Here is a 22,605-nt window from a genome sequence, read left to right on the forward strand (position 1 = left end):
GTGCCAGGGCCGGCCGTCAATCATCCTCCCTCTCCATAGGCACGCCCATTCCCCGCGGGAGCCGGAATCTACGATGGACGACTACGAGGTGAGTACGGGGTTAAAAAAATCGGGACAGGCATACTGTAGCTCGCGCTACAATGCCTGTCTCGATGGTAACATCATGGGATTGTGGGTGAACTACCGCTTTAATTCATTCGGATTTTCAGACAAATGCATTTTTTAACAAAACAAAATAAATAAAAATGAATTTTCGGGAGTAACTAAATACATTTATTTTTGGACAAAAACTAAATTCCGAAATAAAAATATTTCAGTGTGCACAGGCTCTGTTCTTTTGTTAGATCAAAATCTACCATGCACCCCTAAAATGTTAACCCCTTCCCCACCTGGGCAGAATAACTTACTATCTTTTAACAAATCTCAACTTGTAGGCAACCTGACTACATGCTGAGCTGTCCGTTCCCATGCAGCGGTTCAAGTGGGCCAGGGATTTGAAATCCCAACTCTTCTCCCTCTTCCATGTGCAGCGCCTCCGGGATGGACAAGAGTGATTCTGATTGGTTAGCTCCTGCACAATGAATCACTCTGCTGCATCCCGGAAGCACTGCTTAGAGAAGAAGGTGATCAACAGGGATCCATCCATGGACTGGTAGATCTGCTGCGTGGGTAATGACAGCTCAGAGCATCCCTGGAGGTAAGTACAACAGGGCAAGGTGAGTGGGGAGTTGGGGGGGGTTGTACGGTCGGTGTTAGTTTACCTTATGATTATGATGGTGAACACTTTAATCATGACTATGGGGCGGTTAGTTTCACTTGGGCATTGTGATGGAAGGAAGCGCGTTCAGGGGAAGGAGAGAAGATTGCATCCAAGAAGATCTGGGATTGCTGACCATCGCCTGAGCCCAATATACAGTATATGGTAAATGTGGAAGCTTAGAGGGGTGTGAGATGGCTTCTGGTGCTTTGTATCTGTGTGGCCTAAGAGTGGGCATTTACACAAGAAAAACAGACGTGACCGAGCGTGGAATTTTTGCATCACAAGTCATTTTACTGTGCTCTACTAGAATTAAAGAACCCCGCAGTGTTTCACCAAATCAATCAATGTACAGTGGACTTACGGTCTGACATTTGGTCGTTGTGATGATACAGGATGAGAATAAGGAGAAAATGCATGATGGCTTTCTGAAAGTGCAGAAGGGAAAAAGAAGAGAGTAATGACTAAACAGAAAACGCCTCAAGGCCGCGCACACACGGTCGTTCCAAACCGATGAGAATGGACCGAGACTCAGTTTCATTGGTCCAAACCGACGGTGTGTATGGCCCATCGGTCTGTTGTCCTTCGGTCCAAAATTTTAAAACATGCTTTAAAATCGAACCGATGGACCGCTGCCCGATCGGTCCAAACCGATGGTTAGTACAGAAAAGCATTGGTTCAAAACCCGCGCATGCTCAGAATCAAGTCGACACATGCTTGGAAGCATTGAACGTCGTTTTTTTCAGCACGTCATGTGTTTGACGTCACCGCGTTCTGACCCGATCGGTTTTTGGAACGATGGTGTGTACGCACATCAGACCATCAGGCCACTTCAGCGGTGAACCAATGGAAATGGCCCGTCGGACCATTCTCATCGGTTTGGAACGACCGTGTGTACGCGGCCTTACACGTAGGAAATATAGAAAATACAAAAAATGATATGATTCCTACATTTTAAAAGTTCTTCACTTTCATTCGAAAATCAAATACTCTTCCCTTCGAAAATTGAATACTTTTCCCCTGGAAAATGGAATACTCTTGCCCCAAAAAATGGAATGCTTTTCCCCTGGAAAATGGAATAGTCTTTACTTTGAAAATTGAATATTCTTTCCTTCGAAAATGGAATACTCTTCCCTTCGAAAATTGAATACTTTTCCCCCAGAAAATACAATGCTCTTTCCTCTGGAAAAATAAATGCCCTTCTTTTGGAAAATGGAAAACCCTTCCCTTGGAAAATGGAATACCTTTGGAAAATAGAATTCCTTTCCTTTGGAAAATGGAATACTCTTCCCCCGGAAAATGGAATACTCTTCCACCGGAAAATGGAATGCTCTTCCCCCGGAAAATGGAATGCTCTTCCCCCGGAAAATGGAATACTCTTCCCCCGGAAAATGGAATACTCTTCCCCCGGAAAATGGAATACTCTTCCACCGGAAAATGGAATACTCTTCCACCGGAAAATGGAATACTCTTCCACCGGAAAATGGAATACTCTTCCACCGGAAAATGGAATACTCTTCCACCGGAAAATGGAATACTCTTCCACCGGAAAATGGAATACTCTTCCCCCGGAAAATGGAATACTCTTCCCCCGGAAAATGGAATACTCTTCCCTTCGAAAATTGAATACTTTTACCCTGGAAAATGGAATACTCTTGCCCCAAAAAATGAAATGCTTTTCCCCTGGAAAATGGAATAGTCTTTACTTTGAAAATTGAATATTCTTTCCTTCGAAAATTGAATACTTTTCCCCCAGAAAATACAATGCTCTTTCCTCCGGAAAATTCAACGCTCCTCCTTTGGAAAATGGAATTCCTTTCCTTTGGAAAATGGAATACTCTTCCACCGGAAAATGGAATACTCTTCCACCGGAAAATGGAATACTCTTCCACCGGAAAATGGAATACTCTTCCCCCGGAAAATGGAATACTCTTCCCCCGGAAAATGGAATACTCTTCCCCCGAAAAATGGAATACGTTTCCTCCGGAAAATGAAATAGTCTTCCCTTGGGAAATGGAATAGTCTTTCTTTCGAAAATGGAATACTCTTCCCTTGGAAAATGGAATACTTTTCCCCCGGAAAATACAATGCTCTTCCCTTGGAAAATGGAAAACTCTTCCCTTGGAAAATGGAATACTCTTCCCTTGGAAAATGGAATACTCTTCCCTTGGAAAATGGAATACTCTTCCCTTGGAAAATGGAATATTCTTCCCTTGGAAAATGGAATATTCTTCCCTTGGAAAATGGAATACTCTTCCCTTGGAAAATGGAATACTCTTCCCTTGGAAAATGGAATACTCTTCCCCCGGAAAATTTAATACTTTTCCCCAGAAAATACAATGCTCGTTCCTCTGGAAAATGAAATACTCTTCCCTTGTAAAATGGAATACTCTTCCCCTGGAAAATGGACAGCTCTTCCCCTGGAAAATGGACAGCTCTTCCCCTGGAAAATGGACAGCTCTTCCCCTGGAAAATTGAATATTCTTCCCCCTTAGCGGCCACAAATTTACGCACACACCTGTCATTCCAGACATAGGAATTCACAGATTCCTGGTGCTGGAAATCTCCGGGTGTGATAATCACCCATCTGACTGTAGCCTTATGGAGAAATTACTACAGCAGATATCTCTATGGCATCTCCCTTAAAGGGCCCCATGAATAGTTAGGACTGAAATTTGTCATCCAATCCTGCATTGTTCTGTCTCATTGTGCCAAGAATAATTGCAGTGCATGCAGATTTTTGGGGTATATCTTAGTTGACTGTTATGGCTATAATTTCTGTATTGTGGACTTTTTTTTTCTCCCATAGTGCCTTGTTAATTCGGCAGGACATGCTGCCCTACTGTACAATGTTAGTAAGCGGCATATTGTTCTATTTGGTAAAATTTACTTACCAGGACCAAAATTCAGTAATGCACTTGAAGGTGGCAACTGATTATATGACTGAGAAGATCTTATGCTATAATAATAAAAAAAAACATTTAATTTATTCTAAAGCAGAAATCAAAGGTATAATCATCATAGGGTACTAAGGCATTGCAAGGCAGAAAAGTTGGAATTGTACTAGAAAACTGACATTCCCAATCTCCCCTGGCAACTTCAATGGTGCTAACATCCAATATATTGCATCGTTTTATAATACAGATGAGGCATGCTATTGCTTTTATTCACATCTTTATTATGCTACATATAAAAGCTTCAATCAATGGACACAGGACTCTTAAAAGTTTTTTGTGGTAAAATTAGGGCCTCGGCTTATATTCGGGTCGGCTTATACTCGAGTATATACGATACATACTTGAATTTAGTATCACTTTAAAATATACTTAAACTTTTTTTTTTTAATCTCTTTATTAAGTTTTTAATTAAAATATACTTAAACTTTAAAAATAAAATGTAACAATGCACAAAACTTTAAATTAAAGCTTATTTCTTGATAAGAGCAGGTTAAAATAATTACCTTTGTAATTGTTGGGTCAATTCTTTCACTGTCTCTTCCAACTTTGCTCTCTAAAAATGTTTACAGATTTACACATTAAACTGAATAGAAATTGTACATTAAAGTGGGTGTATTGCTTTGTCCTACAAAGGAATTTTTGTTGTATTGAGGAAAAAAAAAGAAATAAGAAGAAAAACTCTCTATGAATAGAAAAAAGGAGAGGGAATGGGTACCTAGGAACCCTGGGACTAATGAAGTGTAACAAGACACCAATTTAAAAAAAATAGAAACATTTAATTTATTGATACAGACAAATATAAATAAAGAACCAACTGAAGTCCTTAAATGTATCGAACTTCAACAATGTGAAACGACTCGTTGTAGTTCACTCGACATGTTTCGCTCGCATTTGAGCTTCCTCAAGAGCTTAGAACTAACACAACATGCAACATTTGATTTAAAATCAATGACATCAAGGATGGGGTACTTCAAGACAGAAGAATGTCCATACATGTAGAGCCAAACAATTTATTTATGGAGAAGTTTAACTAGATTTGCAGCCAACATTTTTTATCTAAACTTAGGCTTCAAAGTGTTACTAACCCAAGGACTCTGCATTCACTGTATCTGGTCTCCCACAGTACACAGAACATGGAAATGCAATTATTTTAACAAATATAAACTACTAAATACCCTTTCTCATCAGCAGCAGTATAGAGCTGTCTTGTGACTTCTATCAGTGTCTGGTTAAAGCTTCTAGGAGGAGTTTTTATTCTACTCTGACTGTCCTATGAGGCTGCAGGACCCCTGACCCTCTGTCTGGACAGTACAGATCACATGCACCCTCCCAAGAAAAGAAAAAAAAAATCTCTAGCAATACACACCAAATTGAGCATGTGCAGAGTGCCCCCAAGGCAGATGGGTTGGGGACAGTGGAAGAAAGGGAGGATCAGAGAAGACAGGATCAAACAGCCTTTTTACACAATGCACAAGATTAATCCCTTAGGTTCCACAGTGAGTATAACAAGCATGCTTTTATTGAATATACAGACTGATTTTACTGTTGTGGGTTTAGTAACACTTTGGCCCAGATTCTCAATGGCGTTACGATGGCGCAACACCATTTGCGCCGTCGTAAATCCTAATCTGGCCCGGGTGTCTATGCGACTGATTCTTAGAATCAGTTACGCATAGATACCCATTAGATCTGACAGGCGTAAGGCTCTTACGCTGTCAGATTTTAAATGCAATTTTTTTTCCCGCCGCTAGGTGTCGCATCGTCGTTTTCCCCGTCGTCTATGCAAATGAGGTAATTACGCGAGATTCCCGAACATACGCGCGGTCGACTCTGAGAATTTACATCGTTTCCGTAGCGTACGCGACGCGTAAGGTTGCCCCTGCTATTAGGTGGGGCAACCAATGTTAAGTATGGCCGTCGTTCCCGCGTCTAATTTAAAAAAAATTACGTTGTTTGCGTAAGACGTCCGTGAATGGCGCTGGACGCCATTTACGTAAACGTCTAAGCAAATGACGTCGGGGCGACGTCATTTAGCGCAATGCACGTCGGGTAATTTACCCGATGGAGGATGCGCAGTACGCTCGGCGCGGGAGCCCTTCCCATTTGAATTGGGCGGGCTTGCGCCGAGCGCTTTTACGATACACCGCCACAAGTTTACAGGTAAGTGTTCTGAGAATCAGGCACTAACGCTGTAAACCTGCGGCGGTGTAACGTAAAGCACATACGTTACGCTGCCCAGGAGCAACGTAATTGTATGAGAATCTGGGCCTTTAAGACTAAATAAAAATTGCAAATCCTTGGTAAATTCCATTGGTAAATCAAAGGTAACCTCTCAATTAAGGAAAGTTTGCATCACACAACGCTTTAAAAAGTCTAGTTATGTAAATCACTAGGGAATATCTGGCTACATGTTTTGCAATGAAAAAGGAAGACAATGGGCCAGATTCACATAGAGATACGACGGTGTATCTCCTGATACACCGTCGTATCTCAGAGTTGCGTCGGTCGTATCTATGCGCCTGATTCATAGAATCAGTTACGCATAGATATGCCTAAGATCCGACAGGTGTAACTGTGTTACACCGTCGGATCTTAACTGCAATTTTAAAATGGCCGCTGGGGGCGTTCTCGCTGATTTACGCCGAGAATATGTAAATCAGCGAGATACACCAATTCACGAACGTACGCGGGCCCGACGCAGTCACTTTACGCCGTTTACGTAAGGGTTTTCCCGGCGTATAGTTACCCCTGCTTCTATGAGGCGCAGCCAATGTTAAGTATGGCCGTCGTTCCCGCGACAAAATTTGAATTTTTTACGTCGTTTGGTAAGTCAATCGCGAATACGGATGGATGTAATTTACGTAAACGTCGAAACCATCTAAAGATCCGCTAACCTATGTGAATCTGGCCCAGTAATTCCTCATGAACAGGCTGGCCAAGGTTGCATGCACTGGATGGTGGGGTATGGTAGAGTATTAAAGAGGAAGTAAACCCGTTTTTGATTTTCCTGCAAAAAAAGAACCCTGCAAGAGAAAGTCATAATGAGCTAGTATACATTGCACTTACCTGAGATCGAAGCCCCAGAAGCCCCAGAAGCTCAATGGAGGTGCCCTGGGTACAGTACGGTCACAGGCGGGATGATCTCGCTGCACAGAGGCAGCTCCACCTACAGTTTGTGAGGAGTTGCTAGAGCTGGCTGAGTGATACAGATAAATACACTAGCAACTGTAAGAAATGTGGAGGATGGTGGAGCTTTTAAGGGGAGGGGGGAGAAAATGAGGGCAGTGGGGGAAGGAGTGTGTACAGAGGTCAGAGCTGAGGAGAGGTGTATGGGGGATGTGAATGTAGATTGTAGAGGAAAGGAGTGGTGGAAGAGAGCTAAACTCTACAGTAGGGATGAGCTTCGTGTTCGAGTCGAACATCGTATGTTCGACGAATTGCGAACATTACGGGCCGTTAGCGCCAAATTCGAGTGGCGTGTCACGGCCCATAATGCACTGCGGCATCGCAGTGCATTGCTGGCTGATGATTGGCCAAGCATGCACTATGACCCGCATGCTTGGCCAATCACAGCGCGCAAAAAACGGAGAGCCATAATTGGCCAAAGCCAGGGTGGCTTTGGCCAATTATGGCTCAGGGGGTTTAGTACATACCCCACACTATAAAAGGCCGCCTGCAGGTCGGCCTTGTGTAGTGTGTTGTGGCGGTGGTTAGAGAGAGAGAGAGAGAGAGAGAGTGTAATTTTTTCTAGGTGGATAGAGCAGGCAGGCTAGTCAGTTAAAGTTATAGGGCCAGATTCACAGAATAAGTACGCCAGAGTATCTGCTGATACTCCGGCGTACTTTCAAATTTGCCGCGTCGTATCTTTATTTGTAATTCACAAACAAAGATACGACGGCTTTTGACTAAGATCCGACAGGCGTACGGCTTTGTACGCCTTTGGATCTTAGGATGCAATACTTCGGCGACCGCTGGGTGGAGTTTGCGTCGTTTTCCGCGTCAGGTATGCAAATGAGCTGTTTACGGCGATCCACGAAGGTACGCGCGTTCGTCGCATTCTCTTACATCGTCGCTAGTCGGTTTTTCCCGTCGCAAACTTAAGCCTGCTATTTCATGGCTTAGATTTAGACCAACCATGTTAAAGTATGGCCGTCGTTCCCGCGTTGAATTTCAAAAAAAAAATTTGCGTAAGACATCCGGGAATACGAAAGGACGTAACGCACGTCACTGTTCAAAACACACATCGGGAGCCGTAATTTTGCACAAAGCACGGCGGGAAATTTCCTAACGGAGCATGCGCAGAACGTTCGGCGCGGGAACGCGCCTAATTTAAATGGTACACGCCCCATTTGAATTAGGCGGGCTTGCGCCGGACGGCTTTACGCTACGCCGTCGCAAGTTTACACGCAAGTGCTTTGTGAATCGAGCACTTACGACGAAAACTTGCGGCGGAGTAACGTAAAGGGGATACGTTACGCCACCGAAATTGTTCGTGAATCTGGCCCACAGTGTGTAGAGGATATATATGCATCCCAGGTGTTGTACGCATATTTATTCACTGTATAGTTTAGCTAGATCAGTTCTTCCTAATTTCCTGGCAGGCAGGTGATTGTACTAGCTGCAGTATTCTCACGTGGTGTACTGCCCGTGCCCTCTGCAGATTGCACCTAAAGCTACGTGGTGTGTACTGCCCGTGTCCTCTACAGTTTGCACCTAAAGCTACTTGGTGTGTACTGCCCGTGTCCTATGCAGTGTGCACCTAAAGCTATGTGGTGTGTACTGCCCGTGTCCTATGCAGTTTGTACCTAAAGCTACGTGGTGTGTGTACTGCCTTTGTCCTCTGCAGTGTGCACCTAAAGCTACTTGGTGTGTACTGCCCGTGTCCTCTGCAGTGTGCACCTAAAGCTACTTGGTGTGTACTGCCCGTGTCCTCTGCAGTTTGTACCTAAAGCTGCATACTGTCAAAAAATCTGCATACTGTCAATGTCGGTAGTGAGCTGAATGTAATGTTAGAATTTTTGTTTTAGGGTGAACCCCCGCTTTAACAACAAACCTACAGTCCCTGTCTTGTTTGCACCGCCTGTATACTGCTGTTCAAAGTATATAGAGCCAAAGGGGCTGGTAATGACCTGGGGGGAGGGGGGCGGGGAAACCCATGCTATTTTTCTCAATGATTTTCATCCATATTGCAGGGACCAGACATTACATTAAAGCCGCAAGCAGTTTTAAATGACTTTTTTCTTATAGTAATCTCATTTTGTGCAGGGACAGTTCTAAACACGTGCCACTACTATAGACACCCAGCAGGTACGATATTTAAAGGAATTTTTCTTTCTTTTTTTTTTCACTTTAAGCATCATTAAAATCACTGCTCCAGAAAAAAACGACCGTTTTTAAAACTTTTTTTTCCCATTGATACATGTTCCCTGGGGCAAGACCCGGGTCCCCAAACCCGTTTTCAGACAATAACTTGCATATTAGGCTTTAAAATTAGCACTTTTGAATTTAAACGTTCGAGTCCCATTGACGTCAATGGGGTTCTAAATGTTTGGGCGAACGTTCGGTCCGTTCGAAGGTTCTGGTGCAAACCGAATGGGGGGATGTTTGGCTCATCCCTACTCTGCATGTAGCGCAATCCTAAACTCTGAACTCTGTATGTAGCACGCTCATGAACTCTGTATGTAGGCCACTCCTGAACTCTGTACGTAGCGCACTCCTGAACTCTGTACGTAGCGCACTCCTGAACTCTGTACGTAGCGCACTCCTGAACTCTGTACGTAGCGCACTCCTGAACTCTGCACGTAGCGCACTCCTGAACTCTGCACGTAGCGCACTCCTGAACTCTGCACGTAGCGCACTCCTGAACTCTGCACGTAGCGCACTCCTGAACTCTGTACGTAGCGCACTCCTGAACTCTGTACGTAGCGCACTCCTGAACCCTGTACATAGCGCACTCCTGAACCCTGTACATAGCGCACTCCTGAACTCTGCACGTAGCGCACTCCTGAACTCTGTATGTAGCGCACTCCTGAACTCTGCACTCTGTACATAGCGTGCTCCTGAACTCTGCACACTGTATATAGCACAAGCCTGAATCCTGCATTCTGTACAGAATGCACTCCCGGTATTTAATGCCCCTTTAAAGTGGTTGTAAACCCTTTAAAACCACTTTATGCTACAGGTAAGCCTAGACTAAGGCTTACCTGTAGCTACCAAGGAGATCTCCTAAACCTGCATGGTTTAAAAGATATCCCCTGTATGTGCCGATGTCATCGACACAGGCGCACTGGGGCATTGCTTCAGTCCGTGTGCCGTTACCGACGGGCATTCGCGGGAGTGACATCATCGCGGCTGTTCCGACCCATCACAGCCGCGATACCCAGGAAGTCCCTCCGGGAGAGATGTCGGCAGCCGGAGGGGGAGACGAGGACCGCTGCGGGGGCTTCGATCTGAGGTAAGTAATACATAAATTGCTAGTATGCTATGCTAGCTAGTATGCTATGCAATGCTAGTATGCTATGCATACTAGCTCATTATGCCTTTGTCTTGCAGGTTTTTTTTTTTTTTTTTTTTTTTGACATTAGGGGTTACAACCACTTTAAAGTGGAGGTTCACCCGGAAATGTTAATTTTTAAGATTAGATTGAGGCTCATTTTGTCTAGGGGAATCAGGTAGTTTTTTTAAAATCTAAGCAGTACTTACCGTTTTAGAGAGCGATCTTCTCTGCCGCTTCCGGGTATGGGCTGCGGGACTGGGCGTTCCTATTTGATTGACAGGCTTCCGTTGGTCGCATCTATCGCGTCACGATTTTCCAAAAGTAGCCGAACGTCGGTGCGCAGGCGCCGTATAGAGCCGCACCGACGTTCGGCTTCTTTCGGCTACTCGTGACGCGATGTATGCGACCGTCGGAAGCCTGTCGGAAGACTGTCGATCAAATAGGAACGCCCAGTCCCGAAGACCATACCCGGAAGCGGCGGAGAAGATCGCTTTTTAAAACGGTAAGTACTGCTTCGTTTTTTAAAAAAATACCCGATTCCCCTTCACAAAATGAGCATCAATCTAATGTTAAAAAAAAAATTTCGGGTGAACTCCCGCTTTAAGACCCTCCCTCTGTTCAATTTGACCACACCCACCATTTGATGCTGGTCATCCGAGAAAGGGGGTAGGGGGGGCGCATGGTTGAGTTTCTGCACCTAATCTCTAAGAAAAAAAGCCCTGCATGTTACAAAGCAAATTGGTGGGCAATAGACAGACATCTGAATAAACTTTTTATAACAGCTCTCCTTTATAAGCACCCCACTGACTGGTATTGTTTTTAGCATTTAGCGAATGAGTAGTTACTTGAAAAATTGGGGTAGATTCAGGTAGCTTTGCCCATTTTTTACGGAGGCGCAGCGCACCGTTTTGCCGCTGCGCCTCCGTAAATTTCCTGCGCTACGCTTGATTCACGGAGCAGTAGCTCCGTAAATTGCGTGTGCGCTCCGGAAAACTGCCCGGCGTAAGGGCGCGTAATTTAAATGATCCCGTAGGGGGCGTGGATCATTTAAATTAGGCACGTTCCCGCGCTGAGCGTAGTGCGCATGCTCCGTCGGGAAACTTTCCCGACGTGCATTGCGGTAAATGACGTCGCAAGGACGTCATTTGCTTCAAAGTGAACGTGAATGGCGTCCAGCGCCATTCACGATTCACTTACGCAAACAACGTAAAATTTAAACTTCGCGACGCGGGAACGACGGGTATACGTAGCATTGGCTGCCCCTGCTAATAGCAGGAACAGCCTTACGCGAAACCCGACGAACGCAAACTGCGTACGCAGGGCTCGCGTAGCGTAGTGAATCGGCGTTAGTATGCAATTTGCATACTATACGCTGACCACTACGGGAACGCCCCCTAGCGGCCATCGTAAGAATGCAGCCTACGATATGACTGGCGTAAGAGCCTTATGCCAGTCATATCTTAGGCTGCAGTCGGCGTATCGAGGTTCCTGAATCAGGAGCATTCGAAACGCCGGCGCAAGTAAGCAATTGCGCTGCGTAACTATGGTTACGCAGACGCAATTGCTTTTTGAATCTGGGCCATTGTCTTTACAGAAGCCTGAAATATAATAATTAAGTTTGTTTAATATTTCATTGCTAGAGACAGCAAACACCTTAACATTGTCTGTTACACAGCCTGTGCTGGGACTTACCTGTCCTTTGTAATGTGCTAGCAACCTGCGTCTATGGCTATCCTGAAACTCTAAAACCTGCAAATTAATATTTATGTTACAAATAATATTGGCCACGGCCCTGTCATACAGAGACGAAATTCCAGCATCCCAATGTCATACTTTTTTATAATTGTTCATAGATTTAAAGGAGAAGTTCGGGGTTATTAAAAAAAATAAACATACATACTCACGTTTGCGATCATGTGACTAGTCTGCTCAGACCGGAGATTACCGACGGTCGGTGCTCACTGGAGCGCCATGCAGAAGAGGGGGTGGGCACAGCTGTCTCCACCAGGCGGGAGGGCAGAGCCAGCTGTCAATTAGGCAGTTGGGTGGATCCCGACAATATGGTCGAGATTCTTCCATAGCCTGGAGCTTCCCGTGACATCGGCTGAGAGCAGGCCATCCATTGTGTGCCATTTAGAATGCATGGCACCCATCTTACCAGCACATTTAACCACTTAAGGACCGCCTCCTGCACATATACATCGGCAGAATGGCACGGCTGGACACAAGCACGTACAGGTACGTCCTCTTTAAGTGCCCAGCCGTGGGGCGCGCGCGACCCGGTCTGAAGCTCCGTGACCGCAGGACCCGCGGACCCGATCGCCGCTGGAGTCCCGCGATCGGTCCCTGGAGCTGAAGAACGGGGAGAGCTGGGAAAACGGGGTGGAGGTGGAGACGGGCGGTGGTGGAGGCGGAGAAGGAGGCGGGCACCAGATCGGCATTGTAAGCCGGCATGCCTGCAAAAGGAGCGGAGGCGGGCACCAGAGCGGTATTGTAAGCTGTCTTGGCTACAGAAAGGGAGGCGGAGACAGGGCGGAGACCAGAGTGGCAGCATGAGACGCAGCGTTGGAGGCGGAGATGGAGTGGCACAGAGTAAGGGGAATATGTAATGATTACATATTCCCCTTATGTGCCGCTCCGTCTCCGCCCCCGCCTCCAACGCTGCGTCTCAGGCTGCCACTCTGGTCTCCGCCCTGTCTCCGCCTCCCTTTCTGCAGCCAAGCCGGCTTACAATGCCGCTCTGGTGCCCGCCTCCTCTTCCGCTCGTTCTACATTGTAATGCCTGCTCAGACTGGCCGTGCTGAAACCTGGCAAAATTAGGTGGCTGCAGTGCGGGCCACATTTCAAGGTCCCGGGGGCCGGATTCGGCCCGCGGGCCTTGTGTTTGCCACCCCTGCGCTAGACGGGTGGGGGATGGATCCCATCTGTCTGTCTTTATGGTTGAACTTGATGGACTTGTGTCTTTTTTCAACCTGACTAACTATGTTTTTAGTGGATAGGATCGGATGTTGGCAGGTGTCCGCCTCTCCATAGAGGACAATGGATGGGCCGATTGGTTTCAATGATCTAATGCTTTAACCACTTAAGACCCGGACCACTATGCAGGTTAAGGACCTTGCCCCTTTTTGCGATTCGGCACTGCGTCGCTTTAACTGACAATTGCGTGGTCGTGCGATGTGGCTCCCGAACAAAATTGGCGTCCTTTTTTCCCCACAAATGGAGCTTTCTTTTGGTGGTATTTGATCACCTCTGCGGTTTTTATTTTTTGCGCTATAAACAAAAATAGAGTGACAATTTTGAAAAAAATGCAATATTTTTTACTTTTTGCTATAATAAATATCCCCCAAAAAGATATAAAAAAAATAGTTTTCCTCAATTTAGGCCGATACGTATTCTTCTACCTATTTTTGGTAAAAGAAAATCGCAATAAGCGTATATCGCAAAATTTATAGCGTTTACAAAATAGGGGATAGTTTTATGGCATTTTTATTAATAATTTTTTTTACTACTAATGGCGGCGATTAGCGATTATTTCCGTGACTTCGACAATATGGCGAACACATCGGACAATTTTGACACATTTTTGGGATCATTGGGCTGGATTCAAGAAGCAATTGCGCCTGTGTAACCATAGCGCAATTGCTTACTTGCCCCGGCGTAACGAATGCTCCTGATTCAGGAACCTCGTTACGCCGACTGCAGCCTAAGATATGCGCGGCATAAGGCTCTTATGCCCGCATATCTTAGGCTGCATTCTTCCGATGGCCGCTAGGTGGCGTTCCCGTTGTGCTCAGCGTATAGTATGCAAATTGCATACTAACTCCGATTCACAACGTTACGCGAGCCCTACGTACGCAGTTTACGTCGTTTCCGTACGGCGGTTTTCGCTATTAGCAGGGGCAGCCAATGTTACGTATACCCGTCGTTCCCGCGTCGCAAAATTTCTAATTTACGTAGTTTGCGAAAGTGATTCGTGAATGGCGCTGGACGCCATTCACGTTCACTTTGAAGCAAATGACGTCCTTGCGACGTCATTTGCCGCAATGCACGTCGGGAAAGTTTCCCGACGGAGCATGCGCTCTACGATCGGCGCGGGAACGCGCCCAATTTAAATGATTCCCGCCCCCTACGGGATCATTTAAATTGCGCGCGCTTACGCCGGGCATTTTGCCGGCGCGCCCACGCAATTTACGGAGCTACTGCTCCGTGAATCAAGGGCAGCGCAGTAAATTTGCGGGGGCATAGGGCAAAAACGTTGCCCTGCGCCTCCGTAAAAAAAGCACAAATCTACCTGAATCCAGCCCATTGTCATTTTCACAGCGAAAAGTGCTATAAAAATGCACTGTACTGTGAAAATGACAATTGCAGTTTAGGAGTTAAGCACTAGGGGGCACTGTAGGGGTTAAGTGCGACCTCATATGTGTTTCTAACTGTAGGGGGGCGGGGCTGGACTTGTGACATCAGTGATCGTCTTTCCCTATATCAGGGAACAGACGATCACTGAGACTGCCACAATGAAGAACGGGGAAGGTGTGTTTACATACACCTTACCCCGTTCTTCAACTCCTGTGACCGATCGTGGGACACTGGCGGCGATCGCGGGCGCGGTCACAGAGCTTCAGACCCAGTCGCGAGCGCAAATGAGCTGGATACGCCGATTCAGAAACGTACGTGCGCCCGGCGGATTTTTTTTTACGTCGTTTGCGTAAGGCTTTTTCCGGCGTAACGTTACTCCTGCTATATGAGGCATAGCCAATGTTAAGTATGGACGTCGGGACAGCGTAGAATTTTGTGTCGTTTGCGTAAGTCATTCGTGAATAGGGCTTTGCGTAAATTACGTTCACGTCGAAAGCATTGACTATTTGCAACGTGATTAGGAGCATGCGCACTGGGATACGTTCACGGACGGCGCATGCGCCGTTCGTTAGAGACGTCATTTACGTGGGGTCATGTTTTATTTACATAAAACACGCCCACCTCTTGACAATTTGAATTCGGCACGCTTACGCTAGCAAGATTTACGCTACACCGCCGCAACTTACGGAGCAAGTGCTTTGTGAATACTGCACTTGCCTCTCTAAATTGCGGCGGCGTAGCGTAAATAACATACGCTACGCCCCGCACAAACTTACGCCCCCCCTACCTGAATCTAACCCTATGTATATTTAAATAACTGATATGAACAGATTGGAGAAAGCCAACTTACCTGTGTGAACTCCTTAGAGTAGTTGTTGCAAAGCACCTTAATGTCCATGAAAAGCATTTTGATATCCGGGTTTGTCTGTGAAGGTGGAAACGGGCATCATGCCCATTCTGTTATATTTTCATAGAAAATGCAGCAGCACATTAACCAAGCTTACAAAACTAAATCCTAGGCCAGTGTTTCTCAACCTAATGTGATAGGTGGGGGACTGAGAACCCTAATGTGATAGGTGGGGGACTGAGAACCCTAATGTGATGGGTGGGGGACTGAGAACCCTAATGTGATAGGTGGGGGACTGAGAACCCTAATGTGATGGGTGGGGGACTGAGAACCCTAATGTGATCGGTGGGGAACTGAGAACCCTAATGTGGTGGGTGGGGAACTGAGAACCCTAATGTGATAGGTGGAGGACTGAGAGCCCTAATGTGATAGGTGGGGGACTGAGAACCCTAATGTGATGGGTGGGGGACTGAGAACCCTAATGTGATAGGTGGGGGACTGAGAACCCTAATGTGATAGGTGGGGGACTGAGAACCCTAATGTGATAGGTGGGGGACTGAGAACCCTAATGTGATAGGTGGGGGACTGAGAACCCTAATGTGATAGGTGGGGGACTGAGAACCCTAAAGTGATAGGTGGGGGACTGAGAACCCTAATGTGATCGATGGAGGACTGAGAACCCTAATGTGATCGATGGAGGACTGAGAACCCTAATGTGATCGATGGAGGACTGAGAACCCTAATGTGATAGGTGGGGGACTGAGAACCCTAATGTGATAGGTGGGGGACTGAGAACCCTAATGTGATAGGTGGGGGACTGAGAACCCTAATGTGATAGGTGGGGGACTGAGAACCCTAATGTGATAGGTGGGGGACTGAGAACCCTAATGTGATAGGTGGGGGACTGAGAACCCTAATGTGATCGGTGGGGGACTGAGGACCCTAATGTGATAGGTGGGGGACTGAGGACCCTAATGTGATAGGTGGGGGACTGAGAACCCTAATATGATCGGTGGAGGACTGAGAACTGTAATGTGATAGGTGGGGGACTGAGAACTGGTAGCAGGGCCGGTGCTACCACTAAGCAAACTAGGCAGGCACCTAGGGCACACTGCTGCCTAGTGCGCTTTGCCCCAGTCAGGACCCCCCTCCTGGTAGGCTGCATTTGAAGGGCGCTGGTGAGGCTGCATTTGATGAGTGCTGGTGAGGCTGCATTTGAAGGGCGCTGGTCAGGCTGCATCTTATGGGCACTGGTGAGGCTGCATCTTATGGGCGCTTCATTAAAAAGGTGTGGTATACATGGGCAGGGCAAATTGTGGTATGAATTTGCCCTTAATCTTAGCTGTCCAGAGCAGTACCTCTTCTTCATAACAAGATGTCCCTTGTCTTCTGAGTTGAATGACACTCATCGTTACTCACCTTGGAGGACTGAGGTACGCCCCAACACAGCATGCACTATCTAATAATGCACAGGGCACCCCTGACATCCTTATGTCAGAGTTGTTCTTTGCATCATTGAGAACCACCCACCACCAGGAGAAGACCGAAGACAAAGACGACCCAACAAGTCAAGTAACAGGAGACATATGGGCTTAAAAAAAAAACATGTTTACCTCTATGCTGCAGCATTTAAATGACACTGCAGCTGTCCCACACTTTAAGACCTGAGCGATCACATGACCACTCAGTTCTCAGTCTGCTCAGATTAGAGAGCAGTGAATGTCAGTTACCGCTCTGCGCTTTGCTCCTCTTCTGCTCACTGGAGTGCCAGGGAGGGGCCAGGCATAGGTGGCTCTTGTCTGGGTGCTGAAATGTGGAGCCAGCTGTCAATCAGGCAACGGGGTAGGTAGACCCCAACAATATTGTCAGGATCCTTCAAGAGCCTGGTTCTGCTCTGCTGCGTCAGCTGACTGTGGGTCACAGGAGTAAAAAAATATTATTCTATTTCTGGTACCCACAAGAAGGGTTTGGCCAAAAAAAAAGCTTTCGCCATACTTTTCTTTTGAAGCTTACAAAAAACCGAACATGCATACTGAGCGCCTCCAGATGCAGAGGGAGGAAATGCAATAGATGTGATGTATTAACCACTTAAGGACCGGACCAATATGCTGCTAAATGACCCAAGGGGTTTTTACAATTCGGCACTGCGTCGCTTTAACAGACAATTGCGCGGTCGTTCGACGTGGCTCCCAAACAAAATTGGCGTCCTTTTTTCCCCACAAATAGAGCTTTCTTTTGGTGGTATTTGATCACCTCTGCGGTTTTTATTTTTTGCGCTATAAACAAAAATAGAGCGACAATTTTGAAAAAAAATACAATATTTTTTACTTTTTGCTATAATAAATATCCCCCAAAAACATATATATATAAAAAAAAAATTTCCCTCAGTTTAGGCCGATACGTATTCTTCTACCTATTTTTGGTAAAAAGAAATCGCAATAAGCGTTTATCGATTGGTTTGCGCACAATTTATAGCGTTTACAAAATAGGGGATAGTTTTATTATTTATTTATTTTTTTTACTACTAATGGCGGCGATCAGCGATTTTTTTCGTGACTGCGACATTATGGCGGACACTTCGGACAATTTTGAAACATTTTTGGGACCATTGTCATTTTCACAGCAAAAAATGCATTTAAATTGCATTGTTTATTGTGAAAATGACAGTTGCAGTTTGGGAGTTAACCACAGGGGGCGCTGTAGGAGTTAGGGTTCACCTAGTGTGTGTTTACAACTGTAGGGGGGTGTGGCTGTAGGACTGACGTCATCGATCGAGTCTCCCTATAAAGGGGATCACTCGATCGATGCAGCCGCCACAGTGAAGCATGGGGAAGCCGTGTTTACATACGGCTCTCCCCGTTCTTCAGCTCCGGGGAGCGATCGCGAGGGGCGGCTAGAAACGAATAGCCGCGCCCTCGTCCTGGATCGCTCCCCGCGGTAATCCAACCGCTGCATGTAGCGGGGGGTCCCGATCGGACCCCCGACCCACGTCTAGGCAGGGACATACAGGTACGCCAATGTGCCTGTCCGTGCCATTCTGCCGACGTACATATACATGCGGCGGTCAGGAAGTGGTTAATATCATCATACCATATACCAAAAACAACAATTCCACATGATAATGTACCTCATTAGAAAGAAATATCATTTGACAATGAGATCTGCACACACCACATTCTTCTTTTTTACCTACATGTTTATAAAGAAAATAAAAATGATTACACATATATTGATAAAAAAAATCTTTAAAAACACAAATATTAACCAAGTGTCAGTGTGGCTAAGCAACTAGGGTTGCCACCTTTTCTTCAAGCCAAACCCGAACACTTTAGCGGAACAGGGCACGTTTTTTTCCGTAGTATACACAATCGGATAATAAAAGACCTGGGGCACCTTTGGGTCCCTCAAGGACAGTGGTATTGCAGCGCTCTGCGGCAAACAGTGGGTGTGGCCAAACTGCTCTTGCTGACATCGTGGCTCCCCCTCAGTGATGCCAAACCTGCCCCCAGACAGCGGCCCCCATCTCCCGAATGGCAACAGATTTTTGTGTGACTACCTCAGTTACTTGGGGAGCCACAGCCCAGTCTAAATAATGGCCCAGATTCAAGAAGCAATTGCGCCTGTGTAACCATAGGTTACGCAGCGCAATTGCTTACTTGCTCCGGCGTTACGAATGCTCCTGATTCAGGAACATCGTAACGCCGACTGCAGCCTAAAATCTGCGTGGCATAAGGCTCTTACGCTGATTTTAGGCTGCATTCTGGGCGCTCCCATTGTGATCAGCGTATAGTATGCAAATTGCATACTAACACCGATTCACAATTGTTGCGCGGGCCCTGCGTACGCAAGTTACGTTGTTTCCGTACGGCGTGCTTAGCGTAAGGCTACGCCTGCTAATCGCAGGCGCAGCCAATGCTAAGGATACCCGTCGTTCCCGCGTCGCGAAATTTGAAATCTACGTCGTTTGCGTAAGTGATTTGTGAATGCCGCTGGACACCATTCACATTAACTTTGAAGCAAATGACGTCCTTGCGACGTCATTTGCCGCAATGCACGTCGGGAAAGTTTCCCGACGGAGCATGCACTCTACACTCGGCGCGGGAGCGCGCCTAATTTAAATGATTCCCGCCCCCGGCAGGATCATTTACATTGCGCGCGCTTACGCCGGGCAATTTTGCCGACGCGCCCTCGCAATTTACGGAGCTACTGCTCCGTGAATCGAGGGCAGCGCAAAATATTTGCGGGGGCGCAGGGCAAAATCGTTGCCCTGCGCCTCCACAAATAGAGCGCAAATGTACCTGAATCTGGGCCAATGTGTCCGGGTTTCAGGCAGACTGAAACCCGGACACAAGATCCCAAACCCGATCTGTCCGGGTGAATCCTGGACAGGTGGCAACCCTATAAGCAACAAAAGGCACTGGGGGGGACAGTGACAAGTTCATTAGTGTTTGATTTATTCATTTATAAATCAAACACTGAATGAATTAGTGAAGTCAACAGAATGGATTGATTCCTATTTAGCCAATGGTTGCTTAGAATCCTATGCTCTAACAGTTTATATTACGGTAGCACCCCCTGGTGTACATGATGTGAATAGGTTAGTTGTAAGTAGCTTAAAGTGGAGGTTCACCCAAAAACTCAATTTTTAACATTAGATTGAGGCTCATTTTGTGAAGGGGAATCGGGTGTTTTTTTTAAATCGAAGCAGTACTTACCGTTTTAGAGATAGATCTTCTCCGCCGCTTCCGGGTATGGGCTGCGGGACTGGGCGTTCCTATTTGATTGACAGGCTTCCGACGGTCGCATACATCGCGTCACGATTTTCCAAAAGTAGCCGAACGTCGGTGCGCAGGCGCCGTATAGAGCCGCACCGACATTCGGCTTCTTTTGGCTACTCGTGACGCGATGTATGCGACCGTCGGAAGCCTGTCAATCAAATAGGAACGCCCAGTCCCGAAGACCATACCCGGAAGCGGCGGAGAAGAGCGCTCTCTAAAACGGTAAGTACGGCTTCAATTTAAAAAAAACACCCGATTCCCCTAGACAAAATGAGCCTCAATCTAAGGCCCCTTTCAGACTGGGGCGGGAGCTGCGGTGGCGGTATAACGCCGCTAAAAATAGCGGCGCTATACCGCCGGAATTGCCGCGGGTATCAGCCGCTAGCGGTGCGGTATTAACCCCCGCTAGCGGCCGATAAAGAGTTAATATCGCCCGCAATGCGCCTCTATAGAGGCGCATTGCGGGCGGTATTGCCGCGGTTCCCATTGTTTTCAATGGGAAGGAGCGGTGAAGGAGCGGTATACATGCCGCTCCTCTCACCGCTCCAAAGATGCTGCTGACAGGAGATTTTTTTGTCTCCCGCCAGCGCATCGCCTCAATGTGAAAGCCCTTCGGCTTTCACATTGAGGTAGCTGGGCAGGAGTTTTTCAGGCGGGATAGCAGCGCTATTTTTAGCGCTTTACCGCCTGAAAAACTCCTCAATGTGAAAGGGGCCTAATGGTAAAAATTGTTTTTCGGGTGAACTCCCGCTTTAAAGGAGTTGTAAAGGAAAAAAAAAAATTTGCCTAAAATTAATGTCTGCAAGGTAGACGGACAGAATAGTGTAATGATTCTGTTAAAAAAACGAGTAAATACCTATTACCATATTTATCGCGGTATAACGCGCTCCCGCGTATACCGCGCACCCCTAATGTTGCTCCCGAAATTCCTGTAAAAAAAAAAGTTATATGATTTTATTACTTACAGTTTTGGTGTCTTCCCAGCGTCCATCGTCCGGTCCGGCGTCCGTCTGCGGCCTCGATGGTGTCCTCCCGGCTTCTCCAGCACGCGCCTCACGTCAAGTCCCCGCTTCCCGCGCTCAGTTCGAGCGCCTCCGCCGACATATACCGAGTGCAGTACACTCGGGTACATTCGGCAAGGCTCTGCGTCGCTCGCGCTCACGCTCTGTGACGTTTATGCGTGAGCACGAGTGAAGCCGAGCCTGGCCGAATGTACCCGAGTGTACTGCACTCGGTATATGTCGGCGCAGGATTTCAAACTGAGCGCGGGAAGCGGCTATCGGCGTATATCGCGCACCCACGATTTTCCCCTTATTTAAAGGGGAAAATAGTGCGCGATATACGCCGATAAATACGGTAAATTCCTTCATCTATATCACCTCCGGCGTTCTAGTTTCTGTTCTCTCATTCACTTCCTGGTTTGCGGCGCTCGTTCATGTAAGAACTACATTTCCCAGTATGCATTGCGGCACGCCCAGTAATTCACACCTCCTTGAAGTCTCTAACACGTAGAGAGCGTCCTGCCACACAGATGTAGTTCCCAGGAGGGGGTGAGCACGTCACTGACCACCGCAGTAAACCCTCCCATCACGGTGGTCAGTAAAATCAGACAAGCAGGAAGTGAACAGAACAGAGAAGAAATAGAGCAACTTCTGAGCAAAAACGAACAACGAGGAAGTGAAAAGAGGAATGTCTGCAGGTAAAGGATGCTTATTATGATAAAAAATGTTTTCCTTTAAAAACCTGTAAGGCAAAAGGCATAATGAGCATAATTCCAATGTCCACACAGTGTGCTTCTTTTTCTTGGATTTATTTTGCAGAGCTTTAGTAGAAAAAAAAGGATGAGGGGTGGAAGGGTAGGTAGGTTCAGGTGCATAATCAAAAATAAAAGCTCAGACCCCACTAAATTTAAAGCAGCGCCTGTTCAACAGGAGCAGGGCGCTACAGGGACATAGAGCTCCTACATATAGTCGAGACTTTGCTATTCTCTACTAAAGGGACTTGGAGCTCCTACATACAGTTGAGACTTTTTTATTTTCCACTAAGGGGACACACAGCGCCTATATACAGTTGAGACTTTGCTATTTCTACTAAGGGGACATAGAGCTTGTGACGGGAGTCACTTTGGGTGGGGGGCTTGTGGAACCCAGCTTACCTTGGAGAGCTCTGTAAATTCCTTGCCCAGCTTCCCCGGCCCCTCCTATGTGTAAGTAACCCTGCGTCTATTAGGGGCACAGGGTGGCCGAGAACCCCAGTTGAGTCTGTCCTAACCAGACTCGCAGTACAACCACACCGGACTCAGCATTTCACTTTAACCGTGTTATCCAGAGTTCTATATGTGTGGTTTGGGTTGAAAGAAGGAAGGTGTTCATTCACTTGGGACATTAATGTTTGTGAGCAATATTCTTCAAGAA

At 46.6% G+C, this 22,605-nt stretch overlaps 1 protein-coding gene across 2 annotated transcripts in view; it reads right to left on the reverse strand.

Annotated features, from left to right (window-relative positions):
* The window catches only part of RNF212 (ring finger protein 212), a 47,239-nt gene that overhangs the window by 14,627 nt on the left and 10,007 nt on the right, over nucleotides 1-22,605 (reverse strand). The window contains exons 3-8 of one of the 2 annotated variants that reach the window (XM_040342329.1): nucleotides 18,541-18,602; nucleotides 15,417-15,491; nucleotides 11,903-11,959; nucleotides 4,218-4,267; nucleotides 3,652-3,716; nucleotides 1,122-1,185 (exon numbers count right to left, since the gene is read on the reverse strand). In XM_040342329.1, the coding sequence (XP_040198263.1) occupies nucleotides 1,122-1,185; nucleotides 3,652-3,716; nucleotides 4,218-4,267; nucleotides 11,903-11,959; nucleotides 15,417-15,491; nucleotides 18,541-18,602 (373 nt within the window). The remainder of the gene's footprint in view (nucleotides 1-1,121; nucleotides 1,186-3,651; nucleotides 3,717-4,217; nucleotides 4,268-11,902; nucleotides 11,960-15,416; nucleotides 15,492-18,540; nucleotides 18,603-22,605) is intronic. The other variant, XM_040342330.1, reaches the window with a different exon arrangement.

Source organism: Rana temporaria, chromosome 3 (assembly GCF_905171775.1).
Source record: "Rana temporaria chromosome 3, aRanTem1.1, whole genome shotgun sequence".
Taxonomy (NCBI): Eukaryota; Metazoa; Chordata; class Amphibia; order Anura; family Ranidae; genus Rana; species Rana temporaria.